At 52.4% G+C, this 15304-nt stretch overlaps 1 protein-coding gene across 4 annotated transcripts in view; it reads left to right on the top strand.

Annotated features, from left to right (window-relative positions):
- The window catches only part of STK40 (serine/threonine kinase 40), a 41516-nt gene that overhangs the window by 16119 nt on the left and 10093 nt on the right, over positions 1 to 15304 (top strand). For 3 of the 4 annotated variants that reach the window (XM_012642291.1, XM_012642289.1, XM_012642290.1), the window contains exons 2-6: positions 3598 to 3717; positions 5450 to 5535; positions 5892 to 6035; positions 9168 to 9395; positions 10092 to 10144. In XM_012642291.1, the coding sequence (XP_012497745.1) occupies positions 3606 to 3717; positions 5450 to 5535; positions 5892 to 6035; positions 9168 to 9395; positions 10092 to 10144 (623 nt within the window). In that variant the 5' untranslated portion in view covers positions 3598 to 3605. Of the gene's footprint in view, positions 1 to 3597; positions 3718 to 5449; positions 5536 to 5885; positions 6036 to 9167; positions 9396 to 10091; positions 10145 to 15304 lie in introns of all 4 variants that reach the window. The other variant, XM_012642292.1, reaches the window with a different exon arrangement.

Genomic DNA, 15304 nt, shown 5'->3' with positions numbered 1-15304 from the left:
CAGCATGAGCCTCTTTGGCAGAAGGCCCAGCTAAGCCTAATCATGGCTTCTGCTTTATCTGAGGATTGTTTGGGCCTGGTGAATGACACCGTTCTAGTTACTCTCGTGGCTCTGCTCCTCAGTGGCACAGCTCTGAAAATGAATTGGGGCTGATGGGAGGAGAGCCCGGTGGATTAAACTAGAAGTAGATTGGATCATCTCATCTACTTTCCAGTTCACTGAGTGCAGTTAGTCTTCTAGGGTTTAGAATAATGGCTAAAACAATAGCATGGGAGGATTTAACCTAACTGGTGAATGCACGCTTGTTCTCAGAGTAGGGGAGGGCTTCTAGGAATATCAGCAAAAACAAACTAAAGACAAAGACAGAAGTATCTCACTATATGAAAATATAACCTTTTTTATTAGAAGAAAGTTACAAGATGAAAAAAAAAATCCTATGTTATATCCCTAATATACAAAGAGCTCTTAAAAGCCAGTAACACTTACTACACACATAGCAGTAAAAAATAGAAAAAGAGCATGAAGGAAATTCATGAAAGAAATAGTACACACAACCACTAAGCATGTGAAACAAATTCAACCTCGGAAATAAAGAATTATGAGTTTTAAAAATGGTATACTTTGTGTTAGCCCTCAAACTGACCACTTGTAAGACTAAGGAAATACTCAGTCCTGATGCAGGTTCTAGGTCTCACTCTCCCGGACTATAAATTGACACAGCCGTCCTGGGAGCAACCTGGCAGTGTGAGTCAAATACCTTTAAAAACCTGTGCCCCATTTGACCCTGCGGTTCCACTTCTTGGAATTTGTCCCAAGAGAAAGAGACAAAGATGATATGTGTGCATGACTGTTAAAAAGACATGGAAAGAACCTAGATGTCCATAAATATGGAACGGCCAGATAAGTCACCATATATTTCTACCAAGGAGACTGTTCAGCTATCCCAAGTGGTGCTACAGAAGAATATTGCCATGCAGGGATGGTTTTTTGCTTTGTTATTTACAGCTTTATTAAGATATATTTCATATACCATAAAATTCACCCTGAAAATGTATTTCAGGTGGGAGAAAAGGAAGCTTACAAAATAGCATCACAGGGTGGTCCAAATTTTTGTAATAAGGAAAATGTTACATACACGTGTACACAGACATACAGGAAAAATCTGCTTGAATGTTAACAGCAATTACAATATGGGTACCTTACTTTCTTATTTTTGTGTATCTATATTTTCTAATGTTTCTGCGGGAACACCATTACCTTTTTTTTCCCCGCTAGATACAGGGTCTCAGTCTGTCACCCAGACTGGAGTGCAGCGGTGCAATCACAGCTCACTGCACCCTCCAACTCCTGGGTTCAAGCGATCCTTCCATCAGCCTCCCGAGTAGCTGGGACTACTGCTCCACTGCTCCCGGCTAATTTTTTTATTTTTTGTGAAGACAGGGTCTTGTTATGTGGCCCAGGCTAATCTTAAACTCCTGGCCTCAAGTGATCCTTCCACCTCAGCCTCCCAAAATGCTGACCAGTTACTTTTGTATGAAGAAGAAAATGACAGGAGAAGCTTGAGGTTCTGTGTTTGTGAGCCTTTTACCAAAGGGTAAAAGCTACACTCCTAAGGTGACCATCAGGCCTCCATCTCTGGGCCTCCTCTCCCCATTCCCTGCCTCACAACAGACACTTCAGCGACACAGACTACTTAGAGTTTGTTGCTTACATGCCGTTTCTTACCTATGTATGTTTGCTCACCCAGGCCCCTCTACCCAGAACATCTTTGCCCTTCGCCCAGCCCGCTCCTATATCCCCTCCTTAGGGACATTTTCCCCGAGCCCTTCACCTGAACTGGGCATCCCTATGACCTCTGACCTTCCCTGTGTGGAACTCACCTGTGAGCATCTGTTTCCTCACCTGCCCCCAACCCAGACTTTGCTTTCCCCAGGTGTTTGACTTTGGAGAGCTGGAAGAAACAGCTTTTTTGTTTTTGTTTGTGTGTTTGTTTGGAGATGGAGTCTCACTGTGTTGCCCAGGCTGGAGTGCAATGGCGCAATCACAGCTCACTGCAACCTCGAGCTCCTGGGGTTTTCCTGCCTCAGCCTCTGGAGTAGCTGGGACTATAAGTGCGTGCCACAACACCCAGCCAATTTTTTGTAGAGACAGGATCTTGTTATGTTGCCCGGGCTGGTCCCAAACTCCAGGCCTCAAGCGATCTTCCTGCCTCAACTCCCAAAGTGCTGGGATTATAAGTGAGAGCTACCATACCCAGTCTTGTTTTTTAATCCATGTGAAGAAGTTAATGTCTTCCCGAATCTGACTCCCGTGTCCACCCTTCATTTTAATTCAGGAGGAACTAGGGATTATCAGGCAGATCAGAGTGCCCAGCCATCTCCAGTAGTGTCTTTTTTTTTCTTTTGAGATAGAGTCTCACTCTGTTGTCCAGGCTAGAGTGCCGTGGCGTCAGCCTAACTCACAGCAACCTCAAACTCCTGGGCTCAAGCAGTCCTTCTGCCTCAGCCTCCCTAAGTAGCTGGGACTATAGGCATGCACCACCATGCCCGGCTCAGTAGTGTCTTTTAACTTACTCTTAAATACACAATTGATTTCTTTTTTCTTTTCTTTCTTTCTTTTTTTGGTTTTTTTTTTTTTTTTGCTCAGGCTATAGTGCAGCGGTGTCATCATAGATCACTGCAACTTCAAACTCCTGGACTCAGGTCGTTCTCCTGCCTTAGCCTCCCCAGTAGCTGGGACTACAGGAGTATGCCACCACACATGGCTAATTTTTCTGTTTTTTGTAGAAATGGAGTCTCGCCATATTGCTCAGGCTGGTCTTAAACTCCTGGCCTCAGTTCATCCTCCCACCTTGGCCTCCCGAAGTGCTAGAATTACAGGCATGAGCCACCATGCCCAGCCTATTTTATTTTTTCTTTAAAGTAATTAAGCAAAAATTTGAATTTAGGAGAGGTAAGAGAAAGTAAATCCCCCATTGACAACACTGGGGTGTTCTTTCATCTGAGAGGACCTGAGAGCCAGAGAGAGTTGGGGAGAGGGGTCCTCAGGGCAATAGTTGTCAGACTTCGTGGGCATAAGAAGCTTTATGTGTAACATCCCTTTCTGGAGCCCACTCCCCAGAGATGGCCCAGGAATGGGCACCTCAGGGGATTTGGCTGTACTTATTTGGAGGGAAGGCCTCACTTTGGGGACAGTTGCCTCAGGGCTCAGTTGAATGGGGCTGGCTCTCCTCTCTGCCTCTCTGGTGATCTCTTGGGGCTCTTGTTTGGCTTTTGAATCTGCACAAAGCCCAATTTTCTCCTCTCTGAATTTGACCAGTCCCTTCGCAGCAGCATGCTGGCTCCCCACCTCTGTAGCCCACATACGCTGCCTTAAAGGACATCCACTTTTAGCGCCTAATTAATCCCAAGTAAAGGAGCTGTGGTTCTTTGTCACTGGGAACCTTGGATGCTCCTCTGGGAGGGGGAGGAAGTGGTGGCTGCAGCAGAACAGCAGCAGCTGCGTGACGCATCCCAAGTTAAAGACTTGCAGGCTGGGTTAGCATAAGGAACCTCGCCGACTTACTCAGTACGAAGGGGTCTTTTCTGTCTTGTCCAGAGCTGAGAATGAAGCGGAGAGCATCAGACAGAGGAGCTGGGGAAACATCGGCCAGGGCGAAGGCTCTAGGAAGTGGGATTTCTGGAAATAATGCAAAGAGAGCTGGACCATTCATCCTTGGTAAGCCTCTGACCCTGGGGGGAATGGCGTGCAGGGGCAGGGCCCTTTGGCTTGCACATCTGGCCTGCAGACACCCAGAGTGACGTGGCCCACCCACAGCAGCGTGGGGTCCTGACCAGCTCTGAGCCTGGTCCCTAGCTTCATCGCTTTAAATGGAGTATATTTATATCAGTGCAAGACCCAGGCCTTAGGTTACTCTGCACCAAGGGCTGTCAGTTTTATTGTACCTGCACCAGCCTTAGATCAGTCTCAGCTGATAGCTAGCCTCTGTCTTTTCCCCCAGAGAATCCTCTGTGTGCCCCTAGAATGTTGATGTGCCCACAGGAAGCACATAGCTGCATTAGAACCCAAGATCCATCATCCAAGGCACCGCTCAGACCATTCTTGGATGGCATGATTAATCTAACAAAACATTTTGTATAGCTCCCCTGCCCCAAATTTCTTGTAAAATTGGCAAGAAATCCCATGGAATTGTGTGTTCCCAGTCAGCCCGAGGAGCAGCAGGTCCTTTCTGCATGGTGCCTGAGGACTGGCGGGTCCAGAGTGCTTGTGGTCAGGGTTGCAGGTGGTGTGGGCTCTGAGGACCCTGACTCTCCTGGCAGCCAGAGACTGGGTGTCAGTTTTGCTTTGGGACAGCATTTTGGACTTTATGGGCACAGGATAGTTCCAGCTGCAGTCATTCAGCACATAGTGAACGGTGCCTGCTACGCTCCAGGCCTATGCCGTTTGCCAGGGATGCAGCAATGGATAAGTCAAACAAGTTCCTGCCCTCCTGGAACGTAACATTCCAGTTGGGAAAAGAAACAAGAGAGTTGAAACAACATACCAGATCATCATCAGTGGTGCAAGTGCCCTGAAAGAAGTTAACAAGATGATGTCAGAGTGAGAAGGGCTTATGGATAGTGTAGACAAGAAAGGCCTCTATGAGGAAGTGACATTTGAGCCCACAGATAAGCAAGAGCAGCTGTGTGAAAAGCAGGAAGCATTCCAGATAGAAGAAACAGCAAGTGCAAAGGCCCAGAGGCAGGAAAGGGCTTACCGTGTTAGGAGTTAGGAGCTCACTATAGCTAGAGTATGGCAGGGGTCAGGGATGGAACCTACTCAGTTAGAAACGTGGGCCCAATCATGCAAGGCCTTGAAGGTTTGGGTGGTATATTCAGAGCAGTGGGGCTCTGTGAAGGGTTTCTCGCAGAGCAGTGGCACTGGCACATGGTTCGATTTCCACTCTGAAAGGTCAGGCAGAATTTTGTCACAGGACAACGAGCACTAAGCATTTCTAGAAGTACAGGAGGTCCTAAAAGCTGGCACTTGGACAGAGGCCAGGCAGTGTATCATAGTCACCAGGGGAGCTTGTTAGAGCCATAGTTTCCTGGATCTTCACCCTGGAGTTGCTATTCAGAGCGTCCAGGTTGCAGCCTGGAGTCTCTTGTTTTTAACAGCTGCTCCCCAGAGATTCCATCACACACCCACGGTTGGAAACCTCTCTTTGAGAAATGTGCCTTCAGAAGCCGGGTGTGTCTCAGGCAGATGCACACACATCCTTCCCCATTTCTGGAGAGGAGATCGTGGAAACTCTCTACTAGGACACTTGGTGGGGGGCGGTCAGCTTAGTGGGTGTGAACTGTGGTACCCTCCTGAAGAGAAGGTTTAGTCAAAAGAAGACCCCACGGTAACCCGGCTCCATGATAGCCAGAGCTTCTGAAAAGTAAGCCAGTGGCTCTCTGCACCATAGGTCCCCGCCTGGGCAACTCACCAGTGCCGAGCATCGTGCAGTGTTTGGCGAGGAAAGATGGCACGGATGACTTCTATCAGCTGAAGGTGAGTGAGGTGTGGGGGCAGGGGCACCTTGGGACCAGGGCCAGTTCTGCCAGCCCACTCCCCCCGCCACCTTCACATCTATGTCACTTGTGAACAGGAGTAGCGCCATTTCTTCCCGTGAAGCAATCAAGTTCACACAGTCTCACCCGCAACAACTCCTGATTTAAAGAGCTTTGTCTGTGCATAAATTATATCACTGTCACATTAAGAAAAATGGTTTCACTTGGTGTTTGTATGTGTGTTGTGCACAAGTGTCTTGTGGAAGAAAGCGAGCCCCCTGCGCCCCGTTCCGGTCACTCTACTGTCTAAAGTGAGGTGTCCTGGCTTTGTGGTTTTGTTTTTGTGCATTCCTGAAGATCCTGACGCTCGAGGAGAGGGGGGACCAAGGCATAGAGAGCCAAGAGGAGAGGCAGGGCAAGATGCTGCTGCACACCGAGTACTCGCTCCTCTCCTTGCTCCACACGCAGGATGGCGTGGTCCACCACCACGGGCTCTTCCAGGTAAGTGGCCTATCCTCCAACCCCTGGCTCCCATGCCTGGCTGGCTGCAGGCACTGATGCTTGCTGGGGCCACAGCCGTACTGTGAGCAGCTCGTGACGTGTAACCCCCTGGTGTCCCAGCCATGCACCAGGACTTCCTGGGCAGAGGGGGCTAGAGGTCAGGCTGGGCCAGCCTAGTTGTCGTGGGGCTCCCGTGGTGATGGGTCATAGCCTAGCAGGAATGCACACAGTTAGCATCTTACGGCAGCCAGGCTTTCTTTGAAGAGCTGCTTTTCCGAGAAAAGAAGAAAACAGGAAGTCATTTAAAGACACCCAGTTCTGTAAAATACTTCGGTTTAATAAAAACAAAACAAAACAAAAAAGGCTAGGTGTAATGGCTTAGGCCTGTAATCCCAGTACTTTGGGATACCAAGGCAGGAGGACTGTTTGAAGCCAGGAGTTTGAGACCAGTCTGGGCGACACAGTGAGACCCCGTCTCTACAAAAAAATACAAAAAATTAGCCAGACATTAATGGTGCACTCCTGTAGTCCCAGCCACTTGGGAGGCTGAGGCAGGAGGATCACCTGAGACCAGGAGTTTGAGGCTGCAGTGAGCTATGTTCACACCATGGTACTTCAGCCTGGGCAATAGGGTGAGACCCTGTCTCTTAAAAGAAAAAAAAAAAAAAAGACACCCAGGCTCTTTACAACTGTGTCATCAGGAAGGCCTGGCCAGGGTGGAGGGGAAGGTGATGAGGAGGAATCAGCATTGGGGACTGCCTGTAGATCTCCACAGTCATTTTTGGTGCCAGCAGTCCTTCTGCCTGCCCAGGCATTTCAGGCTCCTGCACTCAGATGTTCCAGGTCCTTTAGGAGAGGTACTAATTAGCAACTTGTACTCTGAAAAGTGCCATCCTAGGGGCAGAGCTAAAATTGTGTCTCTAGAAATGAAGAGTCGGGTTCAGAATGACTGGGTGGCTTTCTGCCCAGGCCTGGGAGCAGCCCCACTCCTCAGCAGAGCTTCCGCCAGGCCCTGAGCCAGGCCCAGCTCTTGCTGAGGCAGACCCACTTCTGGAGAGGCAGCATGGTGCTGGAGAGGGCACACGGGATTTGATGTGACAGTCCTGAATTCGGGTGTTGTGACCTTGGGCAAGTCATTTCAGGTCTCTAGGCCTCAGATTCCTCATCTGTAAAATGGAACTAATGATAATGGTGCCCAGCTCGCGTGCCTGTTGGGAAGATGAATGGGAGCTTAAAGCAGTGAGCTGCTGCTGGCACACTCTCATCGTCATTCCTATTTCAGGCAATAAAAACGCCTTGTCAGCTTGATTTCCTGAAATAAAACAAATGGAAAATGCCTCCTACACCTACGTACACACCCCGCCAAGGTCTTTATTCTTAGATTTGCGATTAGAGGCAACTCCAAAAATTAGAGCATTTCCCTTAAACATGAAATCAAATTGAGAGTGATTGTGATCTCTTAGTATTTTGTCTCTGATATCTTTAAAAGCTTGGCCTTGGTTCATGTCATCTTGGATGAGAGAACCTGGGGTATCAAAAGTATTTCTAGGCCAGGTGCAGTGGCTCACGCCTGTAATCCTAGCACTCTGGGAGGCTGAGGCAGGAGGATTGCTTGAGCTCAGGAGTTCGACATCAGCCTGAGCAAGAGCGAGACCCCGTCTCTACTAAAAATAGAAAAATTAGCCAGGCGTGTTGGCACGTACCTGTAGTCCCAGCTACTTGGGAGGCTGAGGCAGGAGGATTGCTTGAGCCCAGGAGTTTGAGGTTATAGTGAGCTATGATGATGCCACTGCACTCTAGCCCGGGTGACAGAGTGAGACTCTGTCTCAAAAAGAAAAAGTATTTGTAGCTTACCCTCTGTGTGCCAGACACTGTGCTAGGGCCTTAGGGGAAGAGCGAATAAGAGGTGTGATCCTCCTTTTAAGGAGAAATGTCCTCTAATAGCTCCCCAGAGGGTTTGGGAAGTCTTCTGGGGATGACACCAAGGGCCTCCTCGAGTTGGTAGGACAAAAGTCCCCATGTTGTTCCTGTTTTTTCTCCGACTTGAAATACTTTTCAGCAAGAAAAATGGGCCTCAAGCTTGTAGCCACAGTGTGGGTAGCAGGACCTACTTCCTGAGCCCCAACTATGGCAGGACCTAAGCCCTGGGCATGGGTGTCTTATTTCCTTTTCTCAGCAACCTGTGAGGAGGGATTGATGAGGAGCTAGAGAGGTGAAGCAAACTGCCCTGGGTCCCACGGCTAAGATGAGGTGGAGCTGGGCCCTGAACCTAGCCGTCTAGGGTCAAAACCATGCTCTTAACCACCACTGTGTGACTGTCCAGGAGAAAAGCTGTTGTCATGGACCACAGAACACTGTGTGACTTTCAGAGCCTGCCAGGATTGACCTCTCTCTCTTTTTTTTTTTTTTTTGGAGACAGAATCTCACTCTGTTGCCTGGGCTAGAGTGCCATGGCATCAATCAGCCTAGCTCACAGCAACCTCAAATTCCTGGGTTCAAGCGATCCTCCTGCTTCAGCCTCCCAAGTAACTGGGATTACAGGCAAGAGCCACCACACTCAGCTGATTTTTTCTATTTTTAGTAGAGATAGGGTCTCACTCTTGCTCAGACTGGTCTCAAACTCCTGAGCTCAAACTATCCTCCCGCCTCAGCCTCCCAGAGTGCTAGGATGACAGGCATGAGATTAATCTCTTTAACTTCCACCATCTTGAATGTTGGAAGGAAGTTCCATTGGTGATTGCTGGAATCTGGGAGTGCTGGGGAGGGGAGGATGCCTCAGACCCCAGGTTTGCTGCCTGTGCACTGGGCTAAGAGGGCCCTCAGGCTTTAAATGCCCAGCCCTGATCCAAATCCTTTGCATTATGATCAAAGCAATAAGCCTTTACCTGAGATGTTTTAACCTCAGCCCCTTGCTGGGCCTGGCGTTTTTTGCACATGGGAAGCTGAGCAGTGCTGAGTGGCCCCACGGTCCAGGCTGCCCAGGCCTCGGTTCCCTGGGCAGGGGGACAAGTGCAGGCTTGTTCTGGGCTCTCTCATTGGTTTGAGTATCCGGCTCCAGAGGAGAGTCCCAGACCCTGTCCTTGGCCCTGCCAAGTCCACAGCCAAGCCCTGCTCTGCCCCCTTGCCTCCCAGGACCGCACCTGTGAAATCGTCGAAGACACAGAATCCAGCCGAATGGTCAAGAAGATGAAGAAGCGCATCTGCCTCGTCCTGGACTGCCTCTGTGCACATGACTTCAGTGACAAGACCGCCGACCTCATCAACCTGCAACACTATGTCATCAAGGAGAAGAGGCTCAGCGAGCGGGAGACCGTGGTCATCTTCTACGACGTGGTGCGAGTGGTGGAGGCTCTACACCAGGTGAGGCCCTGCCTCCTGCCACTCCCTCCCTGCGACCCATGGAAAGCCACCCCTCTTGCTGCTCTGAGCAGAAAGCAGCTCTGTCCTGCCTCACCCGGGTGTGCACTGTAGCTGGGGTTGTCCGGAAGGAGAGTGGTTGAATGGCAGGTGCACCGGGTGAGGCACAGTGCAGTGGCCACGGCTTACCTTTCTGACCCGGCAGCCCAGCAGACTCCGTGCAGTAATTCCCCATCAGTCAAGGACAAAACTGTAGTCTGTCAGCTCAGGTGACGACTTTGGAATATCCATTTGGGTGGCCACAGCCCATCTGAGCTTTTTGCCTCTTCTAGGCACAACACTTCTGTCACAGAGCCATGACAGTTCACCTCTGACCCCCAGGTCTAGCCCATCCGTAGGATTTCTGATGGAGGAGAAGCAGCCAGTGGCATTCCACACTAGTTGCTGCCCTGAAGGGAGAGAAAGCTGCGGAAACTGCCCTGGGTGGGCAGACACTGATAGGGTACTTTACTCTGTTCAGACGCAGGATAACGAGGCCTTAGAATTGTTCTGATCTGCCTGTGGTTTGAGCCTAAGGAGACATATCATGAGTGTTTCCTGCCTTCCCAAACACCTGGAAAGCCCACATCTCACAGGGTGGGCCCAACCCCATCTCTCACATTTACAGTACCAACCAACCATATGCCTGTTGTTTTCCAGAAAAACATTGTGCACAGAGACCTGAAGCTCGGGAACATGGTGCTCAATAAAAGGTAAGATTCCCGTTTCTTCTTCTGTGGTGTCACCCTCGAGTTGGGACACGCTACCTGCTGCAGCTCCCTAGTGCCTGCGGTGTCCCCATGGTGATTCTGACTCAAGACAGCCCACTTCTCCAGGAATCCCAGGGCTCAAGGGATGGGATGCCCACTGCTGCCTCCCACCGCATCTGAATGTGCGGTGCTTGCTGAGACTGGGAGTTTCAGAGTTGCAGAAAGGGAGCTCTGGGAAGAATTTCAGACATCCTCCCTGGTCCATCCATGTGTCAAACCTGGCTCCTAGTGGCTGCTCAGTAAATGACTATAAAAATGAAGGAAAGAGAAAAATGAGGCCCTGCCATAGGTCAGTTTCCTCAGGAGAGACTCAGACGTTTCTGCAGAGGAGGTTTATGGGGAGTGCTCTCAGGGAGAAAGGGGCCAGAATTGGGCAGAGGGAGAAGCTGAACTGCAGGGAAATCACAGCAGGGCCTCGGCCTGAAGAGCTCCAGAGCCAGATGGCCTTTCAGATGGCCCAGCTCAAGGCAAGCGGGCACAGCCTTTGTGCCCCACAGCAACCAGCCACTGGATGCAGGGTGTCCCTAGGGAGGGGCACAGCCTTAGGCAAGGCAGCTTCTTTTTGCTAAGGGGGCTTCCTGGAGAGCAACGCAGCTGGGAGTGGTCAGAATCCAGCCCTCCCAGCTGCAGTGAGAAAGCCTTGGACTTGGAGGGGATCTGGGCGGCTCACCCCAGAATCCTTGGTGAGCCAGTAGCAGAGGGAGATCACTCGAGGCCCTGGTCTCAGGCCATCACCCCACCTCAACAGAGGGTCTGGGCCCCTTCAGAGTGGTCTGGGGCAGTGATAGAGGGGCACCAACCACACAGGTACCCAGGACCAATAGGAGGTGGGGTGGCTCTGTGGGACAACACGATGCTAGAAACGCAGAGCTGGGAAGGACGCACCTCCCTCCCCTTCCTGAGCCTGCCTCCCTCACCTCTGTCACGCCAGGTGCTAAGTGGGTTGCAGGGCTTACAAATGGCAGGCAGCATGAATCTCAGCAAAAGTGGTGTGTTGGGGGACTCGTCGCCTAACCTGGTCAGTCCAGCCCAGGAAGGGCCCTGGGCCCACTGTCCCTATAAAGCGGTGAAAGCCACAGTGGTCAGAGAAGAAAAGAAGCTGCAGGGAAGTAGGCCTCTGGGTGGGGTCACTAGACCCCACAGCTCCAGCCTGAGTCGCCATCGGGAGGACGCTGCACACTGCAGCAGCTAAGCCCATCTTCCTCCTTCTGCCAGCACCATTTGGCGCTGGGGCTGCAGACAGAAACTCCCAGCGGCCACCACGACCCTCATGGGGTACTGACCAGAAGATGAACACCACATATGGGGGCCAAGCATGCAGAGAGCTGGGGGCATGAGGCGGGAACAGTGACTCTGCCATCTGAGTTGATTTATGAAGGATGCGTGGAGATTTGCCAGCGTGAGAAAGTGGAGGGACGAGAACCTGGCCCTGTCGTGCTCCATGGGGAGGGGGGAAGGAAACAGGAAATGCCAGGGCTGCTTGGGTCCTGGACTGGCCGTGTGAGTGAGTTAGGGACGACGGAAGCAGCATGCACGTGGGGGTCAGACCTGGTCACATCCCAGCACCGCCTTAGTTATTCTGGAGACCGTGAGAGTGTGCTTGCTTGATTATTTATTCATTGGTGGAATTCACATGCTGGAGTACCAAGCCCTTCTCTGAGCTTCCATTTCCTTGTGCAAGAGAGGTGGTGATTCTACCTTCCTGGAAAGCTGGGCCTGAGGTGCAAGTAAACAGCTGTGAAACTGCCTAATGGGTTTGGCCATCGTAAGCACACCCCTGATGCTAATCTAGCCAGGGCCTGGGGACCCCATGGCTTGCTCCCGGAGATGAGGCCTGCTGCATGGCTGATGAGGACACCCTGGTGAGGCTCAGTGTCCTTCAGCAGTTCCCCAGTCACAGCTCTGAATTCTGGGAGGAGGATAGGTGTTGAGGAGCACTGAGCATCCCAGCCCTGAGCTGTAGAATTCGCCTATTGTCCGAGAGTTGGGAGGTTGGGCCCTGCCCTGCCCCTGGCCCTCTGGGACCTTGGGCCAGTCCTGTCCTGCTCTGACTGCAGGCTCCACTGTTCACAAAGAGAGGGCTTGTTTTTTGAGTACCTAAGCCCATCTGGACTAGAGAGCTCCTGAGCCTTCTGCGGCAGCCATTCGTTGGCTCTAAATGAGCATCCCCAGGGTTGTCATGGGAACACCCAGTTGGGGGTCCTGCCAGCTAATCACACCAGCACTCCTGGCCTCTTTGTGTCACCAGTGGGTTTGCTTCTGACTCTCACTTCTCCAGACCCCCTGGGTTCTGGGAATGTAGTTGGGAGGCTGCACCTTTCTTGAGTGTGGCAGTGTAGCCGCTCTGCTATGCGCGTGTGTGCGTGTTCGTTCCTCAGGTTGCAGAACCCCGATACCTCACTCAGATCCGGCATCTTAGCTGCACTTCCTTAATCTGATAATCGCCTTTTTTGTGTTTTGGGGCAGAGGTTCTGGCTGCCTTTCACTTGAGTCACGGGCGCTCTGGAAGGGGGCAGGGTGGTGTGGTGCAGAGCGACACTGCTGTGTGTGTGTCCTCGGGCACACCCTCCACTCCGGAGCCCCACTTGCACCCTCACTCAGTTGAAGGTCCACCTGGAAAAGTTCCCACCCCTTCCCGACTCCAGCTGGAGTGGCAGGCAGACAGGCTGGAGGCCTTCATCTACTTCCAGGCAGCAGAACAGAGCGGTCCCAGGGAGAGGGACAAAGTCACCTGCTTTGGATGAAAAAAGGGTTGAAATCTGAAATCCTCTTCGGGGGTTACGTGAGGTTTGCTGCGGGTTCTTTCTCCTTCCAGCTTTCTTTGGGTAGGCAAGCTGCATACCAAGTTCCTAGAAGAGAAAAACACTGTGGCAGCCCAAAGGTCCATTGCCAAAGCGTGACTCACTCAGAGCTGACCCTGCTGACGCACATCCCCTCCCTCCATCCCTCACTGCCCTCACCCCTCCTGCCAGGACAGGACTGGGGGGTCTGGGACTCCCAGCGAGCTGTGCACCTCCTGGCCGCCTTGGGCAGTGGTGGCAGGGCAGGGGAGCATTGCCAAGCCTCGGGAGGCCTCAGAGCTGACCGTGTCCTTTCCCGCGGAGAGAGTCCAGGAACCTCAGTGGCAGAGCAGCACAAGCTGAGTGGGCCTGCCACTCGGGGGCCTGCCGCCCCGCCCTGCGGAGTCTCGGCGGCGCTCCCCTTGAGCCCCACCTGCCTCGCGCCCTGGCAAAGGGCCGGAAAGTCTGGCCAGCGGAGTGGAGTTGAAAGCTCAGCCACGCTGGTGTGCACGTGCTCCTTTGTTTAACACCTCCCCTCCCCTGCCTCAGATAATGGGGTCTCTCCCGGGGTCTCCATCTGTAGCCTCTGCCCAGCATGCCAGCCCTCAGAGGATGACAGGATAACACCAGCTACTACCATTTGCTAGGCTAAGTGCCCTCTGTGGGATTATCTTATCTTGTCAAATCCTAACACAGTCCTGGGAGTTCAGTGCTAGCATTTCCCTGCTTTACAGGTGAGGAAATAGAGGTTTAGTAAGAGATTCGCACAGCAAGGAAATGGCGGAGTCAGGCCTAGAACCCAGAAATCTGACTCCCACACCCACCGTATGTTCCCCTGAGCCCCTCCCAGGGTCTCAAGCCTCGGGACCTACAGGAAGCATGTGCGGCTGCAGCAGCCATCTCTGACCGGGGGAGAAAACACACAATGCGTCTGCTCTGTGGGAACCTTTGGACCAGAGGCCTGAGCGGTCCCATATTCAGGGCAATGACCTGGGAGGTTCAGAGCTAGAGCAGTCCACTTCTTGATGTGCGCGTGACCCTTCAGTGAGACCCTTTGCCTGCACTTTTGGGCTCTAACCGCCCTGCAGGCCACTGGTCAGATTTCTGTGGCAGCTGACAGGGTGGGCCTGTGTGGGCCCCAGAGTCGACATTTCCGTTTGGAATGCAGAGGACAGACTGGCCTTTGTTTTGCAGCGAGCCCTTCGCCAGCAGAATTCCCCAAGATAGCTAAAGGGCTCTCGGAGCCTCTTGGACGGGGCTCCTGGGGAAATCCACTGTCACCCACACATGCCCTGCACCTCAGAGCCTTCACTCTGGCGAGAGCAGCCTGAGGTCCCCGTGCACGTCCTCCCTGCCACGCTCCGCCTTTTCCACCCAGCCAGCTGACGCAGGAGCCGGGGCAGCTGTGTAGAAAGGCACTCTGGCATCTTCCTCAGTGGCCCCCGCTTAAGGGGGCCTGCCCACCCCTCACCCAGGTGTGGTGAAGGGTCCTCTCTGGGGTGCTTGCTTTTGTCCACGTGGTGAGCTTCCTAGAAAGGATCGGAGCCCGAAGCTGTCCTGCCTCACACCTCTCACAGAGGGGAGTCTGCAGTGTTCTAGGTCAGGGCGGGATCTGAAGTACGAGACAAGGGATGAGTCAGCTTTGATGGAATCGAAGGAAAAGTCCGTCAGGGGCTAGAGCATTGCCTAGAGACACATCTGGGCTCCCAGCAGCTGTCAGTCCTGAGAGCAGGCCTCAGGGCCTGACAGCCCTGGGTTTGGATCCTACTCCCCTGCTGGCTAGCCATGTGGCCTCGGGCAAGTCCCCTCACTTCCCTGTGCCTTAGCTGCTTCATCTGAAACAGGGCAGTGGGAGAACCTCCCTCATAGGCTATTGTGAGGAGTGAATGGAAACAGCCCACTCAGGCCTGCACTAAGTGCTCAGTGAGCATCAGCTTTTATTGCTATCAGTTGATGATGACAAGGATGATGACAAAGGGGGTCTCCAGTGGGGACAAAAGTGGCACCCAAGGGTGGGCTCCAGAACTCTCAATATTGCCTGAGCATCCCGGTTGCTTGGTTCTTCCAAAGCAAGTGGAGCCTCCCCCACCTGCCAGCCCAGGGCCTCCCCAAAGCATGCAGAAGCATATGCGAGGGCACTCTGGGGCGTCCGGCCTGGCTTGGACCAAATGCCCCCTCTCTGCCTGCTGCTCCTGATGGCTAATCCCAGGAAGTGTACAGCCTGCAGGCGTTTGCAAAGTGTTGAGAATCAACCAGCTCCTCATCACGTTGTGTCATTCGTGTGACTGCAGTGTGCTCCCCAAGTCTGTGTGCAGGATGGCAG

This window comes from Propithecus coquereli, unplaced genomic scaffold (assembly GCF_000956105.1).
Source record: "Propithecus coquereli isolate 6110/MARCELLA unplaced genomic scaffold, Pcoq_1.0 Scaffold178, whole genome shotgun sequence".
Lineage (NCBI taxonomy): Eukaryota > Metazoa > Chordata > Mammalia > Primates > Indriidae > Propithecus > Propithecus coquereli.
The sequence above is the reverse complement of the archived record's forward strand: the minus strand, read 5'-3'. Positions and strand labels throughout refer to the sequence as shown.